The following is a 23,348-nucleotide window of genomic DNA, read 5'->3' as shown; positions in this document are numbered from 1 at the left end:
CATTAAGCAGACGTTTTAGCAGCTGGCTATATGTTAGCGACCTTGACAGTCAGTGCTGTGACGCATCTGTAGGCTAACATGACAACTAGTTAACACTGTCAGTTTGTAAGTAGTTTAGTAGCCGTCTATATTCAGCACAGATGGCAGCCTGGTGCTCTAAGAAATGTCTGTAATTTGTAACGCTAGTAAATCCTGGTAAGCTATGTCCTGCCAGTCATCTACCAAGCAGAGCTAACGTAACCTCACTCTTCATTTTATTGAAAGACTCTCAAGTTTCAACAGACCACTGCAGAATAACTGCTGCATGTGGGTTGGAATGGACATTATCAAAAACAGCTTAGCCCCTGTGTTACAGAGTGATACAGCACAAGCTAAAGGTTAATTAGCTTGGGCTAAATTAATCACAGAAATCATTTTTAGCAGAGAAAAACACAGATCTCTGTGTTTTATCTCTTCTCATTACTAAACTTTGTCAGCTGGCATGGTTTTGCCATAGAGACCTGGACATGCCATACATCAATCCGGTCCTGGACGACCCGAACTGGAAGCTAAGAAGTAGCAATTTAAAAAAAAAACTGTAACCAGCAATATTGGTGCTGATAATCTCATTTTAAAGTGTGGATAAGGGTCAGGCACGTTGCTATATTTGGTGTTCAAAAGGATTTTTGCTCAAAACTCAAACAAAATTGCATCCTCTCAAATCCATCCATTCAAGTGGAGAAGAGCTTGTATAACAACAGTGGCACTGAAAAGGGCTCAATTTCTGGGTTCAAGCATCATTAATGATACATTTTGAATGAACCAACACTAAAAACAGAAAGGAAAAGAAGACAAAACATGAGCCCACTCTCTGTGGTCACTTGGCTTTTAATAAGATTTACTTAATCTCCTTCTCTCCTGAGGAAATAGCTGCGGTGTGCGTGTTAACTTAAAGCACATAAAACGACTTCCTGCTCCCCGAGGAGAGATATCAGTAGTAGAACAAACAATATGAATATTTAATGACCTTGTTTTATGAGGTAATGTATCTCACAAACAAGCATTAATGAGGGTCTATCCAGGCTTTGAAAATTCAATTAGATAATATCATCAATACGGTTCTGATATTTTAAAACCCAGAGTGGCTGTAAAGTTTATCAGCAAGTCATAAGCTTGTATGAGGTTTCCTCTTGAAATTTGCTTTCATACTTTCCCCAAAGAGCTACACAGAAAGTTCTCAAGCTCTTGCTTTTCTCAATGGCTAAATGAAAATGAGCTGCTGTACCTTCATAGAGCCAATCAGCTATCCCATTGAAGATGATCCCCTCCTTCCCAGAAGACGTCAGCCTGAGGGAGTTACTCTTCACATCTGACTGGTAGTAGATGTTGTTTTCAAATATGTAGATCTGCAGAGAGAGACCCCAGAGTTATGAGAGTAAAGTTACACAGTTTGATGAAATACAGGAAGAGAAATGGCTGAGAGTTGAGGATTTTCATCTTCCTTTGGGATTAAAGGTGTGAGGCAGTGTCAGTGAGCCATCAAGTGATTCACTCTAATATCCTAAAAAGTGTATTTATAGAAGAAAACCCTTCAAAAGGCCTGAAAGTAACTGAGATTTCTGGAGGCAAACTTTTCTTCCTCAGGGGTTTTCACAGTCCTTAAGTCTGCCAATTCAACCTTAGACAAGACCAAGACAACTGTGACCGCCCAACACGCCCAACACTTCAGCTCAAACAATGAGGATTTTCTGACACAAGACATAGCTCCACAGTTTTTCCTAAACCAAGCACACACTCTGAGCCAAAGTGTCATGAAAAGTGCCCAGCAGGTTTAACATGATAAGGTTTATTTTAATTTTTCACCCCAGTTTTGAGCCTTGTTTACTGATTTTGAAACATCTGATAGATTATTAATCATTCTCCTGTGCACATAAGTATCATGATAAAATGACAGTTTTCTTTCTAGTCATGTGATACGCTGATATGGTGTTTACATGTTTGTTTACATACTCAAACTTCGTCCACAGAGTCAAGGCTTTTTGCTCAATAGCTGGAGAAGTGACTTCCCAGCATTACAGGCATTCATGGAGGAATACAAAGATGAGAGTTTCCCTTTCGCAGCACTACCAACCACACACACACACACAGTGCCTTCTACATTCCCCTGTACAAAAACAGCAGAGCGCTTATAGCTGAAAGATTACAAAAAAAGTCTAAATCCAGCTCAAGTCAAACAAACATCGAGTCCATCACTCAACATTACACAGAATCAAATCTCCTCAGATGGAAACAGAAACTTTGCCCTTTTCAAAAGTGAGAAGTCTGTGGCCTTATTTGATCCTGAATGGAAGTAATTCCCAGAGTGCCACTCTTTCTCTCTGTACTGCTACAACCTCACAGTCAGCGGGGTCTCTGCTGTCGGACTGAAAAGCATCAATATACCATCAGTCCACAAAGCAGTCAACGTATGTGTTGGAGGAAACAAAGAACTCATTATTCAACTGCCGACTCTGCAAGAACAAGTTGTCCTCTCAAGTAGAATGACTCATTACTTCAGGTAAAGAGCTGAAATAAACAGCCTTTGGAGATCACGTATCAGAATATAGAAAGTGAAGATGTTTGAGAGATGTGGACCTGGGAGGAAGACATTTTTGTTCGTTACCACCAGAAGGAGTGATTTTGCTCTCATTACTCCAAATGCTAACATAACTGGCAAAAGGCCATGGCTCCCCAGAGCAGGGACGAAGTGAGAGTTATATAACAACAAATATGAGACAGACTAAAACCAACAATGACTTGTCTGGTATGTTGACCCTCCCTAATTGCTGTTCTGTGTTATAAGTTTAGAAAAATGAGGAAAGTTTTATAAAAGTAAAACATTAATTTTGAACTCCCAGTGTTATTAAATCCATCTGATATTAAGCTTCAACTGTAAACAGAAGACAATGAAAAGTTACTTTACAGAGGACTCAGCTGTTGGAGCACTTCCTTGTGAGAGTGAGAGGAGGCTGATATAGACTGAAGAGGAGACAAATGAAGGCATGATGATTTTCTACATCTGTCTAGTCTAATTTCACAAAGTTTAAGAAAACAAATTATACTTGCATTCAAAATGTAGTGATATCTAAAATGCATGTCTCTGTGACATGGTGTTGAATGCATACTTTTCTTAAAAGCTTAATTTCTATGGGTTATTTATTGGCTTTTAGTGGAGACTTTTGATTCCTCCATGAACTTTTTAGAAAGGTTAGCCAAATTGTATCCACATCATCAGGTTTCTGCTTTAGCAAAATAAAACTCACATAAAGTATAAAATGAAAAAGGTCTCAGCCTAAGAATTCAGCTTTTCGGGCAAAATTATGTTTGTATTTAAAGACTGATCATGCTGTTTTCCTTTCTTGCCTTTCAAGGCTTTCATAAAGAGGAGGCTGTTTATTTTAAAGTCATGTCAGTGCCAGACTTGAAGAAAAATATCTCTTGTGTTTGTACATATAATATTAAAAGCTGTCAGACAGGACCTAATGAGCAAACTTTGTAGACGTCGTAATCCTGCATTGCTAATCCTGTTGAGCGTTGCTTTGTGTGACCCGAACGCTGCTCAAGACAGGATGAACTGACAGCCCTGATTTATAATACAAACCTAATTTACTGATATCTTACTAATGAGAAGACACAAATCCCAGACGAACTGCTCTGAAGCTCACTCACACTACCACAAAAACACATGTGTCATGTCAGCGTCAACAAAGATGCACATTTTGCTAATGATACTGTGCATACTCAAGAGCTAGCACTCATCCCCTTATCAGCATAATGACATCCTAATGGAGTCCTGTTTGATTGATGCTCTAATATTACACTCTGAAATTCTCTTAATATGGACAAAGCAGTTCCACTTCTTTGGCTCTTTGGCTCTTAATAAAAGCCTCCATGTCTGTTTTTATGAAGATAAATAAAAAGGTATGGTGGGGGAAGGGGGATTTGCATCTAAGTAGGGTCCTTAGAAATTCAAGGTGAGAACAACATGAGCGAAATCTGAATATTTAGCATGACTTCAACAGTTCAACAAAACACAAGTACAAGGCTCTAAAACACACAGCTCCAAGCATGCTAGAAAGTTCAGGTTCTTCACCTCTAAAATGAGCCTCTGAAACACTTTATTTCCTTGAAGACTGTCAGACTTATGTCACTAACTCCCTGAACAAACGCTAATGGAGTTAAAGTTCTGTGGTGCTGAAAGGCAGTGTAAAGCTGAGGGATGTTTTTCTCACCAGCTGTTGTCCTTGAACTCCCCAGGCAGCGTACTGCAGCACTGAGTTCACCACCTCAGGAGGGTCCAGCTCCCAAACCTCCCTGGAAAAGAGACAACAATTAATTTATCAGCAAGGACATGTCCTGCAGGTGGTCCTTATGTTGGAGTGATTACAGTTTGTCTCAGTCGTCATTCCTCCAAACACCCTTTAAACAACACAACACAAGGACTGAGTAACTGAATCAAAAGCCCTTTTCACCTCTCAGGAAGGAAAGATCACATCTGTACAAATGACTAATCATGGGAAATTCTGCATAAACCAACGCAACCATTTTATTCACAATGGTGCAATGGATTTACTCCATACTTGTTTTGTGGAGTGTGACATTTAACCAGATGGAAAAGTTGCTCTAGAATTGAGATAATTCTTAGGATGATAAAATGATTTGTGACATGCTCAAGTAATTATGAGTAAAGATATTATACAATCATCTCAAGTCTAATTTAAGAAATTTACTAAACAGATTGAAAACAACTGGGCCTGATTTCAGCAAATCAATGAGAAGAGAGAACATCAGAGCCAGGCCCAAAATGGAAAATATCAGAGGAATTTAAAACTAAGCTTATTGGACAAAACTCATCTGAAAATTTCAGTTTAATCCTCCTTATCAAGTTGAATCAACTGTAAACAAAAATGGGAATCCTACACCACTGGCAGACATCTGCATCCCAGTGATTTTGGAATCAGCACCTTGGACAGAGACTCCTCGTCCAGGCTGCTTTGGGGCCTGTATTCACTGACAACATTGTTTCCCTGTTGTCTGAACAAAACCAGTTCAAGATTTTCAGTGCTCAGCACCTTAAGTGCAAAAATGCCTGCAGCATCAGCTGTTTTTTAATACAATGCTCATCTCAATGTCAGTTAAAATAGGTCAACTTCATACATGCATTATTTAGGTAGAAAACTAGTATGCACAACTTTTTGGGAATGTATGTTAACGTTTTTTCTTCACTTTTTCAAAAAAAAAAAAAAAAAAGGATTTCAGCACTACTGCTCCACCAGAACAATGAATTCTGTTTCCAGGAGACAAATCTATTTTAAAAGTTGAATTCAGTCATTGTGAGAGATGCTGCTTAATGGTCTTGTATCAAGGATATGTGGCATATCTTTTCAGATGTGATCATTAGTGGACCTTGCATCATCATAGATGTCAACAATGTGCACATTTGGCCTCCACTCTTCTTCAGAGCTTTTCAAACTAGAGTGGCTCTGAGTTTTGTTTTTTTCTCTTGTTAAAAAAAGAGTTTAATTACCAAAGAAACTGTTTTTTAAAACTGTGAAGCACATCTTGAACCACATACCGGGTGTGAATGTTGTAGATGGTGTAGGAGGCCATGTAGGAGTGCCGGTAAACCTGCAGCAAAAAATAAAGGCACACAAAAGAGAAAAGATTACAAGATGACAGTCTGGGACATTAACATGAGAAGCAGAGATTCCTTAGATAATGACACAGAAATGAAAAAGAAGGAGGCGTCTAAGAAAACCCACTGCTGCCTCTTCTCAGTGATAGAATCTGGAGACAATGCAATTTGCATGGCTGACAGCTGTGGGACGAGACATTTTAATTCCATCTGAGAAACCCATCATCACCCGAGAGCCAGAGAGGCGAGGGCCCGGGAGAGACGAGAGACAGAGGGAGAGACGTTCAGAGTGACAGAGGGGTGCATGTAAAGCTGTCTGACCCCCCCACAGGAGAAGCTGCTGCTGACAGGATAATAGACCTCTGACCGTGAAGCAGAAACAGGTCATACTTTAGCATTTCATTATGAAGATGACACTCATTCATTCAGCTCTGAGACAAAGAGAAGGAATCTACCACAGGAAATAAACACAGCATGAATTTTTATTCAGCTAATAAAGAAAGCAGGAGCAAAGGCAGAGAGGAAGGCAGGTTGGAAGACAGAAACAAATACCTGAACAGGTAATTACACAAAATCACAACACATTAAAAGAGTAAATTTTAAAGTTGTAGCACTGTAACATTGTGAGGCTTTTATACGCTCAGCAAAGTAATTCAAAGGAAGTTTCAATACCCTTATATCTTTTATTTCATGCCTTGTTTAATTGAACTTTTGCAGCTACAGTAAATCATTTAAAGTTTAAATAATTCACAGCGTTAAAAATGTCTTCCTACATATTTAATGCCTGAACAGATGTGAATGAGATACTTAGTAGAAAGCAGCAGAGCAGCACTTTTAACTGCTTCTCTCAGCTGCTCTTGGTCTGAACCAGAGTTTGGGTGTTTGGCTTCAACCATCTGTGGATTATTGGGATTATTGATCATTGATCATAGATGGAGTTCAAAGACAGCAGTGAAAAGTGTAGGTCCCTAAAACTTGTGAATCTAATTGGACTCAATCACTGGTGACTCTTATTCAGACTTGAGCATTGATCATATTCAGATTGGACTTATTTCTCCATGCTGACTTTAATGATTTAGTTAGTTTTTGGATGTTGGGCGCTTATCGATAGTTCACTTTTGGAGTGAAGGCTTGGAGTGTAAACCATCAAAGGCATTTTATATGCATTAGTCATGGTTGTTACCACACCCATGACTCAGCAAAACTGTTTATAGCCAATTACATTTGAGCAATTTACAAAGATAATTTGACAATAAAGATAATTATAAGAATTGCATCTTCAGACAATGGTTCTCTTACCATTTAAAATAGGATATATATATATTTATATATATATATATATATATATATATATATATATATATATATATATATATATATATATATATATATATATATATATTGTAATAATCATTTGACAACAGTCAAAGTGCAATCATTTTTATAGCTGAACATAAGAAACAGTGAATGACAACTGAGGGCAGAGAAAAAGCCTCACAGATACAAACTCTATGAAAAAGACATGCTTGGAGTAAAAAAACAAAAAAACAAAAAAGCCATAAAGCTGAATAATAATGAATGTTGTGGATTCACAGAGCTATTCAAAGAAATATAACCAACACCTCAACATGAACAATCTGCCCCAGAGAGGCAGGTGTTTCCTACCAAACAGGAAGGAGGGAAATATTCCAGAGAAACAGCTAACAGCACTTTTTCATTTTATTGAGGCTATTACTGCAGAAGGATTGTGAAGCCCAATGGCACAAATGAGAGCTTTAAGTGCTCCTTGCTACACCTCGAGGGGATGAGCTGCAGGCTACGAGTGCCCCGTATCGTCTGGGAAGGTATTGTCCATGACAGAGTTCATTTATGACCATTTCTTCAGGCTGGCCAACCCCACAGAGGCTGAGCTTTTTTATTTTCTTCTCTGTGCTTTTTAAGAGAGTGTAATGCCTGCTGGCAGCTTGGTGCTGCCTCCCAGCACACAATGGCAAGATCATGACTCGGCTTTCTCTGTCACTCACCAAACTCGGTTTTATGTGATCCTAATGAAAACACTAAAGTATATTTCTTTTAATGTTGTATTTGAATCAGTTTCTATTCAGTTGCATTTTGTATTTCCTTGTGAAAAGCAGTTTTGACTTGTTACTTAAGAATAAATAGAACAAATCTTTATTGTACACCAAGGTGGGAATTTGCCTTAGGCTTTCTGGGTTCAAAATGTGTGCAGAAAAATATTCAAACAGTCATCATAACAAACACCTAAATATTCCAAGATGATACTGTTGAACAGGGGGCGCTGCTTGCTTTAGCTAACAGGTGCCAGCAATAGACCTTGATGGATAAGCTGTTACCTTTAGAGGTGACTAAGAGGCAGCTATGAGTATCTGTATTCAGGTGTCACTAAAATTCAGCTCAGGTTGCATGAGGATACAGATACCTGGGTGCAAATCTTATTGTGTGTTAATACAATACTAATGTTATTCGGGTTTTAAAACATACAAGTTACATAACTTGGATTTGATAAATGGACTTCTTCTTGCAGCACACACTTTCAATGTGTATTACAAGAGAATCTTTTCACACCTGGCATTTTCTGACATTATACTTTGTGACACCATATTTCTTGGCAGTTTGACATTTTTAGTAATGTCTCTGCTGTAGTGACAACTGACTTCTATTTTCTATAACTCAACTCCACTTCACTTATTGGTTAACTTGTCCAACTTTTGTACTTGAATCTTTAACCCCCTGGCATTGTAGCAGTGACGAGTGGTTGCTCTAAGTCATGAATAAAACATGTCCTTTCCAGGTGAGTAGTGCTGTCTGTTTGAACAAATATTGACACTTGGCCCTAAACCTTAAAATCACAACAATCCCAACTTTTCAAATGCATTTCTAGGAACTTAATCACAGCCGTAGTGATATCTTTGAGACGACCACTGATGAAATTACCAGATGTAAAGTGCTGATGCTCTAAAATCCTGTTGGAAGGTTTTTCTCTCAGTTAATTGCTCTGCTGTGTAACTTTGTTATTTTGGTCTTTTGCTTGTCATAGCATTATTCTCAGATAAAAGAAGCTTTTAGAAGGTGTTAAAATTAATAAAACCCTTTCTAGCTCGAGGTTAAGAGTTGTATGTTTTTTGGGGTGGTGGAGACCAAAACTGAGCCAGAGGTAGATTATTTTACAGTTTCATTTATCAGATTAAAAAAAAGCAAGAATTATAGTTTTGATGTGTCTGCAGAATTTAAAAGTAACTAAACATCACTATATCAGTGTAAAAAAAAAAAAAAAAAAAAAAAAAACTTTAACTGTAAAGTATTCACCGCCTTCTTGAGCTGCTTTCAAGAGGTATGGACACAACATACTGCAGATGCTGTAATCTTTACCACAGTATGCTGCAATTCACTTAAGTATGACACATTATAGTTTATGGTGGGTTTATGTCCCAGTGTAGGAGTATTAAAGCCCTATGGAGAGCTGAGTAAATTATCTGTTTCTCCAAAGTGCAAGAGCAGGAACCTAAACAGACGTTAATGAAGCTTACGGCTGTTATAAAGACATTATACAAAGAATACGATAAAGCTTTGGATCCCAGCCTAAGCACCTATGAATAGCCCATAACATTAAGCTGAGACATCAATAATACACACTGTTGTTCACAGTGAGAGTAAATTACTGTTTACACCGAAAAGGATTCACTGAACTGCATGTGACTCAAAGTGACTACATGCAGACTCAAACATGCTGAATATACAGCCGCTCACACAGAGGTGAAGTCTGCCTCACATAAACTTGCAGGCAGTGTTGAAAATATTCTGCTTTGTTGTTGAGGAACGGCGCCTGAAAGTAAAAACTGATTCCCCACGGTGCTCAGACACATTTCTCACACCTTGACAGACTGAAACTTCCTCATTTTCTGCCATAAAACACCTCCAACAGGCCCCTGAAGAGCCCTCAAATGAACTCTTCAGCAGTTCTCTATTAAATGAGTTGCAGAGCTCACACGGGAACGCTGACCTTTGTTTCCAGCTTGATGGTAAAACAAAAATAAGGTGGTGACATTTCAACACTCAAATACATCAGTGGCTGAGAAGATGAAAGCTGCAGAGCTGATATAACAAAAAGTTATTAATATTTCAAGGTTGATCTTTAAAAAAAACACATCGACTTCATCTGACAGTGTGATGACTGTGGATGTTATAGGGTGACTAATTTTTGATTTGTGAAAGCAAAAATCTATAGATGCCTCACAGGCTGATAACATGTTTCTTGTCATACTGGTGGTTGAATCTATTCCCTGCTCTAACGTGATTGGGTTCATGTCTCTGTTTCTGGAAACTGTTCTCTCAGTGATGGGAAAAATAAATAAATAAATAAATAAATAAATAAAATAAATATTAAATGAATAAATAATAATAATAATAATAATAATAATAATAATAATAATAATAATAATAATAATAATAATAATAATAATAATAATAATAAGTTATTTTATCATAATTATTCATATAATAAATTAAGTGACATTTATTTTGGTTCAAACACCACAGGCTGTTTCACTTCAGCTCACTTCAGACAAAACGATGAACACTTGCCTCCCAAGAGGTCTTATTGTACATGAAACTGCAACATGTGAGTGAGTAAAAGAGGAGAAAGGAGAAAGAAAAACACCTATCAGGTGTCATGGGAGAGCCATCACAGAGGGGAGTAATACTGAGTCTCCCTCTCGGCCTCCTTCAAGCAAAGAAAAAGTCGATGTCCTGGAGGGACAAACTCCCTGAATGGATCCGTACAGGGGAAAACATGTCCACCAAATGGCTGCTTGAGAGTTACAAAGCTTTGGACTGTACTCGCAGCTGACACTGTAACCTAAAACCATCTGGTTTCCTTAGCAACAGTGCCTCCAGGAATGCTCTGACTGTAAAAACTTCATGTTTTTGACACTGCAAAGCATCCCATTTAACCGGCCCATTTAGAGACTTTGCACGCCAGTCGTCTGGTTCCAACATAACTGGTATTTCATCCCTGCAGCGTGCTCCAAAAAAGAGGGAAAATAAAATACTTTTAACTTCAAAAGGCTGAATTTGCGTCACCTCCTGCTTTGATTTTGGCAAAACTCGAGCAAGGAAAAAATCCTGGGCAGGAAAAAAAAGAACCAAAGAGAGAAAAATTCAATTTTCTCTCTTTAACTATGTCACTACTGACGTCACTGCACAAAAATACTTAATGACTGAGCAGCTTCAATAAAAAATAAGCCTTTATTACACTTCATGCAGCTTTGACCAGAAAATATGGTACTGTTCTCATTAATGATGGATTAATGATTGGTTGCGTATTTTGCATATTTAATCAGGAGGGCTTTGGCCTGCTGTTTGAGTTCACACATTGACTTTAATTTAAAATAAGTCAGATCCAGTGCATTGGCGCATTAGACACGTATCACATCAGATGCAGGATTTGGCTTTAAGTACATTAGCTAGTGATGTAAGACATGAGGATACCTCTGTTTGAAGACTGATGATACATGACTATTATCTCCTAGTGAGTGTTATTACATTGCAAAAAGTCGACATAACCCACATTTATTTCTCTTTGTGAATTTGAATTTCACCCGCTGTGTTGACTTTCCTGTTGTGACTCCCTCTCGTTTTGTTTCCTTCTAGATGTTCAGTATTTATGATCAGAGCACATTCAACACATCCTACAGCAAGCAGAGGCTTTCACGGGCACAGTCAGAGGCGCAGGTGCTTCTTTTTAACAACCAAATCACAAAGGCGCGATGTTTGTGTTTTGTTTGTATGATTGTATAATGATCTGCATCGCCATTCTCTGCAGCAGCCTCCATTCAAACAGACTCATTTTAAATATATTTACAGACAAACTGAATACAGCAAATGCTGTTTTGGGACACAGGTGGCATTTTCCACCATGATATTACACATCCCTGGGAAATATTGCTTCTTAACCGAAATGCCTGATGACAACAACTGAGACAGCAGGGATAGTCTCGCCGTGTCTTTCCTCTTGTTGTCAGGGTATATGTGGCTTCCTGCTTGTTTTCAATACGAACTGGTTTCTTTCAAAATCAGCGAATAAGAGTCATGTTGGGGCACTAAGCTTGTGTCGTATGAGTTATATTTTTAGGACAACCCCATTGGCATTTTTCAGTAACACTCTGATGACAAAGCTGTCCCAAAATGGCTTTTCAATTTTAGCACTGACAGCCAGAAAAAAGCAGACATATTGCCGCGGTTTACCAGAAAAATACAGAACAAATACAGGCATACAATCCACTTACGCCTTGGCATGCAAACAAAAGCAGCTGTCACTCAGAATCACAATTTATCAGCTTCAAACCCATGCACGTCTGTCTCTTTATAGCTTAAAGCTAATAAGCTATTTTCTTTTAAATGATTTTTCAGCTTCAGTGGGAAAGCGACAGAAAATGTGGAGAAAGAGAAGGAGAGAGCATGTCGCAGATGTCTCGCAACAGATTTGAACGCCATTAGCACGTGACTGATGCATCCACGCACTGATGTCAGGACATGAAACTTAAGAAAAGAAAGTCACAAGGCTGCAAGGATTTGCTCTGACAAGAGAATTACAAGATGTCTGCAAGGCTCAAAACACAAATCGAGTGACAAACAGGATTCCTCAGATTATGAGCTTTTATCAAGCTTAATCACTGCCAGCTACAGATGTAGTCAGATAACAGCATGTAATCCTGCAGAAAGTGGGAGCCAAAAGAAGCTCTCTCCAACACCTTGTGACAGGAGACTCCTTCATTCCTGTCAGAGCTGATGCTTGGAACCTGCTAGAACTGGTGCGGGAACAAAGAATACCAATGTATAAAAAACAACTTATCAGTCCGGAGCCTGCGCAGGATCAAAGCATGTGATTAGCAGACTTGTTTACTCATTTGAAAGCACATTCTGGTCCTTTAGTTTGTGCTTTTCATCTTTCACTATAGGTTCAGATTAACATCACACACAGACTTTCAAAAAACTTACAGATCAAAGTCTGGGATTAGAAGAGCTCTGCTTCAGACAAGCAAACATTCAAACACTGCAAAAGATGAAAAATACTTCACAATGCAGTCAATTAAGCAAAACACTCCATATTTAGCCTTTTCATCACCTTACATGCTGATGAATCACTTTCGACTAACAGAGTGATTCATAATTCTATGTTAAATATTTCTAAGATTGAAAGCCGTTGCAAAATGTGAATAGTTCCAAGCAAATACAGCAAAGGCAAAGTGTAGATTTCTAATCACACAGCAGGGCGAGGTGAAAGAGAGGGAATATTTTTTTCTAAAGCAACAGCTTCTGTTGTCATTTGTAGTCAACTTTATTGAAGTAGATGTCTTTAAAATTCATGCATCATCACCTAATAAAGTTCCACCTGTTTTATACATTGATATTCCCTGAATCAAGACTGTAAGATCTATCCTTCAATGAGACATATTAGCTAGTGGTGATGAGAGCACCAGGGGGAATACAGGAGGGCAGAGTAGCATCATGCTATTCACAGACATGGCGTACGGAGCTAACACCGGAAGGTCGAGGCTGGGGTTTTTTTTTGTACTATATACTTTTATTTATTGCTGCTGTGACTCTGAATTTCCCTTCAGCGATTAATAAAATACATTCTATTCTATTCTATTCTATTCTATTCTATTCTATTCTATTCTATTCTAGTTAAGAGCAAGTAAACACCCTCTGTTCAAGCAATCTGTGGACTGCACACCAATGCTTTTAAACCCTCACAGCCGACCCCGGCCTTAATGAAAGATGCAAATGTGAATCATTGAGGTAATCCTTAGATAAAAACATCCACCTTCTGTTTTAAAACCCCCTTTTAATGCAGCAATAAACACTTTTTATTATGAATTTATGTCCATAATAAAGGTACCTTGTAGGCAAATAAGAGAGGGCCCTGAAGTCAAACTCAGAATAAAATAGTTGATATTTCTATTTCATCTCTGCTAGTTCAATAACATCATCATGATTATGGATGCACTCGCTGTTTTTGTATTTCAGGCAGTTTTTACTAAAACTTTCACAGCCAGCAGGCTCCAGTTCGTCTCCTGTGTATCTGTGCAGGGATTACATTTCAGCAGATTTCACCTTCATTTGTATCTCTGGCTAAGCTTTGGTCATAAATAAGATACACACTGTTGTCTGCTATTCTTACTGCTTTCAGCAGCATCCACACAGACTGAACTCAAGCTTCATAAATTATACAGACCACATGAACTACTCACTGCCCGACTGAGCATCAGAAAGTCTATCACCGCTGCATGTTCACTGAACTCTGATTCAGAAAGTCAAAAGTGAACGTGGTAAAACTCTTCTTTTGGCTGTTGTTTTGTTTATCTCTTATCTCTTTAAGTATTTGCATTTCTGGAGCCAGTTTGAAGCCCTCTGTGGAAGCTATATTAAAAAAGACCTAATGTTCTCCCTTCAACATAACCTTGTGCTAAAAATAAACCAGGCTCATGGCTACTGAGTGCACTGTCCAAGCCTTCATGCAAAGTATGCAAATCATTTCTGATTAATTGCCTTGTCACTAATCCTCACAGTTGATCCCTTCCAGAGTGGAGAAGCTTATTTGCATATCTCATTTTACATCGACTCGTTTCTGATGGAAAGCTGGTAATTATGGTTCAAACTTGCCCCCTATGCTCTGTTACTGAATGAATGTGACCTGACAGCCACACACCGGCCACAATGGAATTTTAATCACTCCCTGTACAAACAGAGCCCAAAACTATGGCGCAGGTGTCGATTCAGCCCTGACATTTTACAGCTTCAGAAATATAAGATTCACGTAATGAAGAGGACGGAAATCTTAAAGTCAGATTTTACATCTGAATTTTTTTTTTTTTTTTTTAGAAATGTGAACCCAGATATGGTTTTGAAGGACGGTTCGGATCATAAACCAATAGAATAATAAAGTGACACTGCTGTACACAAAGTCAGCTCAACAGTCTGGAGGAAGTTCACCTGCGTGCACGAGACTTTGTGCAGCATTTAGACACCGTCCTTTTGCCCGTTTACCTTCTGCAAAAATTAATACTGAAAAGGTCATCGTCTGAATGAATATCATTAAATCATGCCTACATTGGATAAATGCCACACATGTTATTTCAGCGGGGGAAAAAAAGGATGTTCTGCAGGGGATAATAACAGGCTGAACAGGTCAGAAAACAGGACAGAGAGTGGACACTGAGACAACATTAAAACACTGAATTGTGTTTTTTTGTTTTGTTTGATTTTGAAAATGAATGAGACTTCAATCAAAGCATTTTTTCATGATACTCACCGGTTTGACGTCATAAGCGAAGAGAACATATTTCAGATCCGGGGAGACAGAATACTTTTCCACATTGAAATTGATCTGGTTGGAAAGTGCAGAGAAAAAGACAAAGGTATAAGATGAATACCCTCTACACCCAAAGTCATTAAATTGTGGTTTATATGATAATCCTGGTAGCCTTATGTAGAGGTTGAGAGTAAAAGGCACTTACGAATGTTGAGTTTGTCAGAACGATCTCTGTTTCGTTCGTGAGGATGTTGAACCTGATGACATGCCCGTCAGTGTTTCTGTAGATGACTTCAGAGTCTGTGAAGACCAAGAGAAGAAGGAAAAGTCTGCATGAGGAAAATTGAATTTTTAAAGCTGCCCTAAAAAAACAAAGGAGACAATGCAGGAAACACTTCAAAGCAAAAGCAGACTCTTTTTAGAAATGCAAAGATGTCATTAAAATGAAATACTTTCCAAGCCTCACTGTTCACACAGAGCGGTAACAAAGCAGGAGACGGACAAACGGGCTCAAGTTGGTGCAGTTCTAATGTAATGTGATTAAGTGTGAGAACAAAAAGGAGGATTTTATTCCTAAAGACAAAATAGGCTTGTTTTCAATCTTAAAGGTAGCACTACATGCACTGTAAAGAATGAAATATATGAGTGTGGTGCAGAGCACAATGATGTTTGTTTTTCATTAAAAGTTAAAGATATTAAAGAGGGGTATTTTATTTTTAAGGTTTTATAATGTCCCTTTGTTACCCCTTTACAGGCTGAGTGATATCCATGCAACGACATCCTAAAGAGAGGTAGTCTTGCACGTTCTCAAATCATGAAAAATAGAAGACTACATCAGCTCTGACTTCAACAGGGGGAAAACCCCAAGGATGCTGACGTGGTAAACTGATGACTGTCGAGCGTAAGAGCCAGGGAGCAGCGGGGATGAGCGGGCAACCGTCATGCAGGGAAAGATTTGCATCCTGCTGCTTTCTTTTAAGTCTTTGGTTGATGACTTTAATGCAGTGTAATCCAATCATTTGAGCCTCAGTTCATATGAGATGTGACTTATATCATAGTGAATGTGGGATGAATCTTGAGACATTTTTATTCTAGTTGTATTCAGTTCACCATAAGATAAATGCCTTTTGTGCAATCAAAATGAGCCCTTAAAAGCAAAGCAACAAACCTGGTGATTGATGTAAGTTGCTGCAGGACAACATAAAAATCAGCATTTTATTTTATTTTATTTTATTTTATTTATGTATTTATTTATGTTTTTATTTAATCATTTATTTATTTATTTATTTATTTATTTATTTATTTTTATTTATTTTTATTTTTATTTATTTATTTTTTTCGTACAGTACACCAACACTGACTGGGCATGTGTTGCTGTTCCATGCTCCAGAGAACAAATCGATAATTTAAAATCCTTGTTATGAAGTCATAATGGATTGTACTGAATGTTCAAAAGACTCAACAACTCAACAGCATGTGGTGCACCGCACAGCATCAAACCATTATCTTATTTGCTGTGTTGAAATCCCTCAAAACAGACAAATCGTAGGACCAGAAAAAGGTACCACTTGCAATCCCTTCAAAATGCTTCAGATGAGAGTATTTTTTTAATCAAAAATATCAAAATAATTTTATTTGAAGTCTGCTGCTGCTTAAGTCAAATCAGTGCATGCCTTAGGGAGAAGAATTAATATTTAGTGCTGATAAAAAGGAGCTCACTCCTGTAATCTTTAAAACATTACCATAGGTCTCTGCTCTGCACTTGTCTCCTTAAATAATGAAATGTTCGTAACAAAAAAAGAACAAGCTCAGACTCTGATGTATAAGTAATGTAATCGCCTGTAACCCCATTAATAATGAAACACTCTGCCTTTTTTTCTGCAGTGGACTGAGTAATGGTCACTGCACATGCCACATGCAACCAACTCGGCTTTCTGTTGTTTCTCAGGAAGTGGGTGTCATATTTTCATGATGCAACGGTCATCTCATTTTTAAACTAATACAATCAAAATTTAACCAGATAAAAAACAAAAAAATATATATTCTCTGGTCAAAACTGTGCCATCTCAACTAAGGATATTCATATTCAGGGTTTGCAGAGGCTGCCATTAGTCATCAATGAAAGAAGCACACAGCTCATCCTCCGCTACATAAATCCGGTGCTCTCGGTACTCTGACAGTTTTGTTATGAAAGATTTGAACTGGAGGTTGTGTCCTTGTGTGACAGGTACACAAACACTTGTGTGTGCTGTAGCATTTATGTTAAGGCCTCAGGAAGGAGCACTCAGACAGATTTGTTTTTAAATGTCACATAGGAGTGATTCACTGTTTGTCCAAAACTTTAAAAAGTACTCTGTGCTTCCTGTTGTTAGAATCATGCCTGTCTGCATTTATCTATATACTTAGAAAATAAAATAAAATAAAATAAATTGAAGGGATTGTGAAGAGTTTTCATGCCAGATTGATTTTGGTAAGCCATTTGGATAAAATGAGTTTCTCTCTATGAAGACTGGCCTCTTTAAAGCAGCTATTCAATTTGTTTCTCTATATACTTGTTTTATGGGGCCAAATATCTTTGGCCTTTTTGAAGTTATTGGTTGAATGAAGGATTTTCTACTACATAACATTGCTGATATAATTGGTGCAGGAAGTGGTTTAGCATTGTCTTGCTAAAAGGTTTTCCTTCATACTAAGTCAACGATAACACAGATATGTTGGAGTGGGATGGCACCACATAGCCAGAAAGTTCAAGAAAAGCATGTGTCAAAAGTCAACATATGGATGCTCCATTTAATAGTTTTGTTCTCAGAAATTTACACAGGATGAGTCTAACAAAGACTGCTGATTGCACCATTAAAGCTGAAAGACAGAAGCATTAAGGTTTCTAGTCATGATCTGATAGCAAATCTTGTTCCAGCACTTTAAGTTGTAAAGAAGAAACCAATCCATATGGATGGCCTAAAAATGGTCTGGCTGAAATTCAGTTTTTGAAATGTTTGTCTCACTGCTGTTTAATCTCTATAAGCTGATATCTGCTTCTGAATGCAGACAACAGTCATCAAAAATCCTCCAAGACTGTATCTGTCTACTTCAGATCCATTATCACATCTGCAGACACTAATCATTCTTCAAACAAAGTCCAGAGCATGGAGGAGGAGTTCTTGGCCTGCTTGTCTTGTCATCATCATCATTTCACTGGCAGTAAAAAGATATTGGCTGCTGGCTCCAGAGGCTAAATTGTAAGACCACAGCTGGTAGGCTTTGAGATTCAGCCCCTACAATACAACTATATAGTAAACAGTGCCCAAACACTGAACTTACTTTAGAATACCATATGACAGGCAATATTTCAGATATAAGATTAAAACTGGGTGAGGAATCAAATAGCTTTCAACAAGATAATGCAACCGTATGATTTCTGCCACCTTAATGACTGAAATGCTAATCATTTCTGCGAACACTCAGGTGAGCATTCTCCCATCAGAATCATAAGCTGCCTCACACTTCACTCCTTATAGAAACAAATTAGGCCTGGGTAATGATATTTCTCCTTCAGTGTTTGTACTCAGTGAGCCACAAGACACTGTGTAATTTTCCTTTGAAAATGCCAGATTTATTAGGGTTTTAGCTGTCCAGCTCCAGAGCCTGCTGCCCACATAACTGTCAGGAAATAAATGATTATTTAGCCCACTGACTGGAGGCTGCAATACAGAAATAACAGCACTATGGCAGCCAGTAATTGCAATATATCTCCCTCTTCCTAATGATGGACCCAGTTTTGATGAGCTAAGAAAGTAAAATCAACTAAGTATGTATAAAACATACAAAAAGGAGTGATTACGCAAAGATTTGTGACAAAATTGTGACCCTTTTGTTAAGGTTGTTAACTCTGCATCTTATGCTGTTAAAACCCCTGTTGTTAGAAATTCTCGTTTTTTTAGCTCTGACAATGCTTCTCTGTAATTTATGGCAAGTGATGATATGTTAGACACCAAGAAAAGAAAAGCCTTTCTTGTTTTTGTGCAAAAATCCAGCTCAACAATAATAACATGTTAGCTCCAGTTTGGGTGAGAAAAGACTGCGAGCCCGAAAACACTCCTCTGAGAAGCACTTTGACTGCTACCCAGACTTTTTGCCACAGTAATTACCTTTGTGTCAGAACACCCCATACACAGGACACGAATGCCAATGGTGGATGATATAATTATGTGAATACAGTATTTGTCTTGCATCCTAAGTTCCTCATTTCTTCACCTTCCAAATGGTTAAATTAAAGGGTAATCTGTGCTTTTGGGAAATGGCTTCATTAAGGCTAAGACAGCTTACATACTTGGTAACAGTGAAGGGAAAATGGAGACAAATTGCTGCACAGCCACCGCGACTCTGACTGCAGTCTCAGTGGGGGTTACACAGAGGTAGAAGTAGATTTTGACCCAGCTGAAAGCCTTACAGTGGCAGATGTTACACAGCCAACCAAGTACAGAGGCTGATGCCAAGTGGGAACTCTGGGCACAATGTAATATGCATAGCACACACTAAATTATTGAGCAATGGTTGCGTAATTCTCAAATGCTGGGTCTGCAGTCCCTAAGGTTCCACTAAATGTCACAGCTGGTCAAGCTCAAAGCCAACTTGTTAAAGATAGAACAGTGCTGCCCGGTTCTGCAGATGCTGACGGTAAATATGGCAGCATGTGTTGAGGGGTTCGGATTCAGTGCCAGCCCTTGCCTGTGCTAATGTTTAATTAAAAAAGGCATCTGTTGTTTGCTGCTTAGACACTTTAGTTTTCTCCTTGATGAACAAAAAACAGTGTATTAGAACATGAAGCACAAGTACAGACTTGAACTATAGACTACTAAATGTGATGAGTACAAACTGTATCATAGCAAAGTCTCAAATCGACCAATCTGTACGACTAGAAAAGCACTCAGAGAGTGTAGACCTCCAGCAAGCATATTGTGATTGTCACACAACACTCTAGTCCTACTTTAATGTTATACTCCCTTTCAGCAGATTGTCTGCTTCAATTTGGTGTTAGTTGCAGGTTTGTACAATAATTTGTTACCTGACAGTGTTGAAAATGATGATGACCCAGTACATATTTCATATTCTGGATCTTAGTATCCAGAATATTGCCAGCATCTGGATCATACTTTTACGTCTGTCAGAAATCATGGTGACCTTGTCTTGTATTGTATTGTTTTGCAAAGCAATCCGACCATTTATCATGGAGTTATATACACATATGGTGTAACTGGCCCTATCTCTAGTGATAAAGAATACTTTTAAAAAAAATCCTGGATCCAGACGGTGATCTGGCTAACCTTCAAATTCTAATCACTTCCTTCTTATCTTATTTTGAACATTTCCTGAAAATTTCATCAAGATTTGTTTGTTACCTTTTGAGTTATGTTGTTCACAGACAAACAAACAGACAGACAGACAAACTCTCCCAAAAACAAAACCTCCTTGGCAGAGGTAATTAGAAAATTAAGAAACATCTTAAAGATCTAATCACAATTTTTTTCTTAAGCATTGAATTTCACTGTCATTTTCCAGGGAGATCCCAGATGAGCAACGGATGTCACTTACTAAAGACCATAGTCTATAAGACTCTGGGGTTATGGTAGGTGGTTTCAGAAGTTTAGCCTGTGAGTCCTTTCTAATCACCAGCAGGGGGCAACTGCACCGATTACAAAATATGTACAAGAAATGGATTGTCCTTCACTGTACATGTGTAACTCAAGTTTTTCTCAATGCTTTGTGTTAATGTGTACATTTTGGATAATGCAAAACAAGATAGTGATATCCCAAAAGTGTCAAACAAAGCCCTAAGCATCTGCTCATCTTTGCACTGGGCCTACTCAGTGACCCTGTATGCTGGATTAATGTTATGCCTGTTTTAACCTATGTATATTCTTCCAGACTGCTCCTATAGGCTGCTGCAGACACTGACATGGTGGGAGTTTTGTTTTCTGGTAGGATGACCATAGCCTGTGGGGGTAAAGCTTCAAACGCTAGAGAAGATTAATGACACAAGCACTCATTTAAACTGCATGAAAACAACATCACAGGGACAACATCCAGGCATCAAATAGATGTCAATGAGAGTCTGTAAGTGGAAAACACACTCACATATGAAAAGGGAGTGTTTGAGCTCTATTTGATTCTATCTTCAGGCTTCAGTCTGTAAAACACACTGATGTGCTGCTGTGAAAAGCCGAAACACATTTCAAATAGCTTTGACTTTTAACTACACAGGTGCACTGAGCAGAGTCAACAGAACCTCCAATTCATTTGACAGAGTGAATGAATCAAGCACACTTCTTTTTTGATTTAAGATTTCTGTTGAAGATTCACTCAGTTGAAGATTTGAGTCGTACTCATTCTTCTAATCTGAAGTTTCTATGCAGGAACTTTGAAGCTCATGGCTCTGCTGCAAAATGGGTCTACATTGAATTCCTCTTCTTCTTTTTACACAGTCCATGAACTATGACACAGTCTCTGCTCTACACAAGTACCTTCACACGACCTTAAACTTTCGAGGTGGAGTGTGCAGTTTGTCCCTGCTCAAGCAGCTGCTACAACTAGAGTACATCCCGGTCTGGCAACTGATGGAAAGAAGCTGCTCTGGCAGTTGAATCGATCAATGTGCAGCAAAACAGACTTTTTTTTTTCAATTAAAGATGAGCAGTTAGAAAAAAAGACAGGGGGTAAACTGGTTAAAAAAAGGAAAGTATGCATAGCCCACCATACCCTTAACCATGCACACCTTGATTTGTGCACATCAGAAATTCATTATAAAATGATCAGTGGAAAAACATGACAGATTTTATGATAGTTGTAGTGTGCACGTTTAACACAATTTAGCAGGAGAAACAAGTGTAATGCTGCCAAATTCAAAGCACTCATGAGTTTTTCACTTTTTTTTTCTGTGAACCATTTCCAATGCTTATTTCCTCATTAAGTGATCAAATTTAGCTGAAAGCCAAACTCTGATCATTTGAGTCACAAACAAATCAGGTCTTACAGATGTTGCTTTGCTTGCAGCATGTGTTAACACAATAACAGAAATTTATATCACTGCTTTACAATTTACCAAAAATTCTTCATTGCTGCTGTGTGTGTCTCTATCTCTGCTCACTGATTATACATAAGGCTGGTACACGTATCCCCCGGCAGTTCAATATTGTGCACTGTCCCTTTACATTACAGTTAAATGAAAACAAATTGAGATGAGTTGAGTTGAGTCTAGCAGTTGTATAATTTGTCACAGGTTGATGGCTTAGTCGTGTTTCACAGTGAAAGTGAAGTGAAAAGAAGCTAGGTGACAGAATGGACTGTAAAAAAAATGGACGTGATCTTGCTTGGCTTGAAGTGAGGTTGCAACAAATACTGCTCCCCCTGGTGGTAGGCTGCAGTATAGGTTAAAAAAAATCTGGCTTTCCAGTCATTCCGGATGGGCTGTGGTCAATCTTTAACAAATTAATACAACTCATAGAAAAAATTCTCACGTCGTATTGTTGTGTTGATTTGAAGATATTATTGGGCTGCCTTGTATTAAAGTCATTTTTTTCTGAAGTTTCTTTTTCATTAGTTATATGAGGTTAAAAACAAGATTTTACATTTCGTGTAACAATGATTGACAGCTGCCGTTCTCGTGTATTTTTTGCGGGGTTATAAAATATGTCGGGAGAGAGAGCCATGCCAGATTAGACTCTATAAAGAAAAATATAATTCTTATTTTTGTCACCCAGCTCCACTCAGATCCTCACAGAATCCCTTACAGTCTTTACTGCGCAGACTCTGGCTGCACAATGGTAAATGGCGCTGTTCACTCTATATACAGTCAATGGGTGAGAGTGAAAATGTAAACAAAAAAACTTCAATCCAAAGATACTAAAGTCAGACAGTAACTCTACCAGAAGGACACGATACAGTCCACATCGTCCCCCTCAGTACAATGACAGTTCAATGCCATCACTCTAACTTTGGACATTTATCATGTCTGCATCAGCTGAGATAACTGCAAGAGGCCCATCACAAACTGCATCCAATAAACTGTCTCCTGTTGCTCTGAATGAAGCAGTGAGCTGTGAGTGACGAAATACGAGCAGACAAGAGTCTCAAATTAGAGCAGCTCGGCCTGAAGTCCCTCCAGCGTGTGGCTCGATTTTCCCCCACCAGAGAAATAAGCGAGTATCATTCTCTGATTAGATTAGAAGATTAAGCAATAGATTAGCCCAACACCTCCACAGCAATGAGAACCTTTTAGACATCATCAATAAAGAGATTTAATTAATTACTGAGCCTTATTTAACAAGACGGTCTGAATCATTTCCAATTGACTTGCTTGGCTGT

The 23,348-nt window shown here is 38.3% G+C and overlaps 1 protein-coding gene across 2 annotated transcripts in view; it reads right to left on the bottom strand.

Moving 5' to 3' along the window:
* The window catches only part of dpp10 (dipeptidyl peptidase like 10), a 192,789-nt gene that overhangs the window by 20,651 nt on the left and 148,790 nt on the right, over positions 1 to 23,348 (bottom strand). For both annotated transcript variants that reach the window (XM_074694448.1, XM_074694449.1), the window contains exons 4-8: positions 15,193 to 15,287; positions 14,988 to 15,062; positions 5,594 to 5,646; positions 4,251 to 4,332; positions 1,265 to 1,385 (exon numbers count right to left, since the gene is read on the bottom strand). In XM_074694448.1, the coding sequence (XP_074550549.1) occupies positions 1,265 to 1,385; positions 4,251 to 4,332; positions 5,594 to 5,646; positions 14,988 to 15,062; positions 15,193 to 15,287 (426 nt within the window). The remainder of the gene's footprint in view (positions 1 to 1,264; positions 1,386 to 4,250; positions 4,333 to 5,593; positions 5,647 to 14,987; positions 15,063 to 15,192; positions 15,288 to 23,348) is intronic.

This window comes from Halichoeres trimaculatus, unplaced genomic scaffold (genome assembly GCF_033239565.1).
Source record: "Halichoeres trimaculatus isolate MK-OKI-2021-1 unplaced genomic scaffold, fHalTri1.1 fHalTri1_scaffold_19, whole genome shotgun sequence".
Taxonomy (NCBI): domain Eukaryota; kingdom Metazoa; phylum Chordata; class Actinopteri; order Labriformes; family Labridae; genus Halichoeres; species Halichoeres trimaculatus.
The sequence above is the reverse complement of the archived record's forward strand: the minus strand, read 5'-3'. Positions and strand labels throughout refer to the sequence as shown.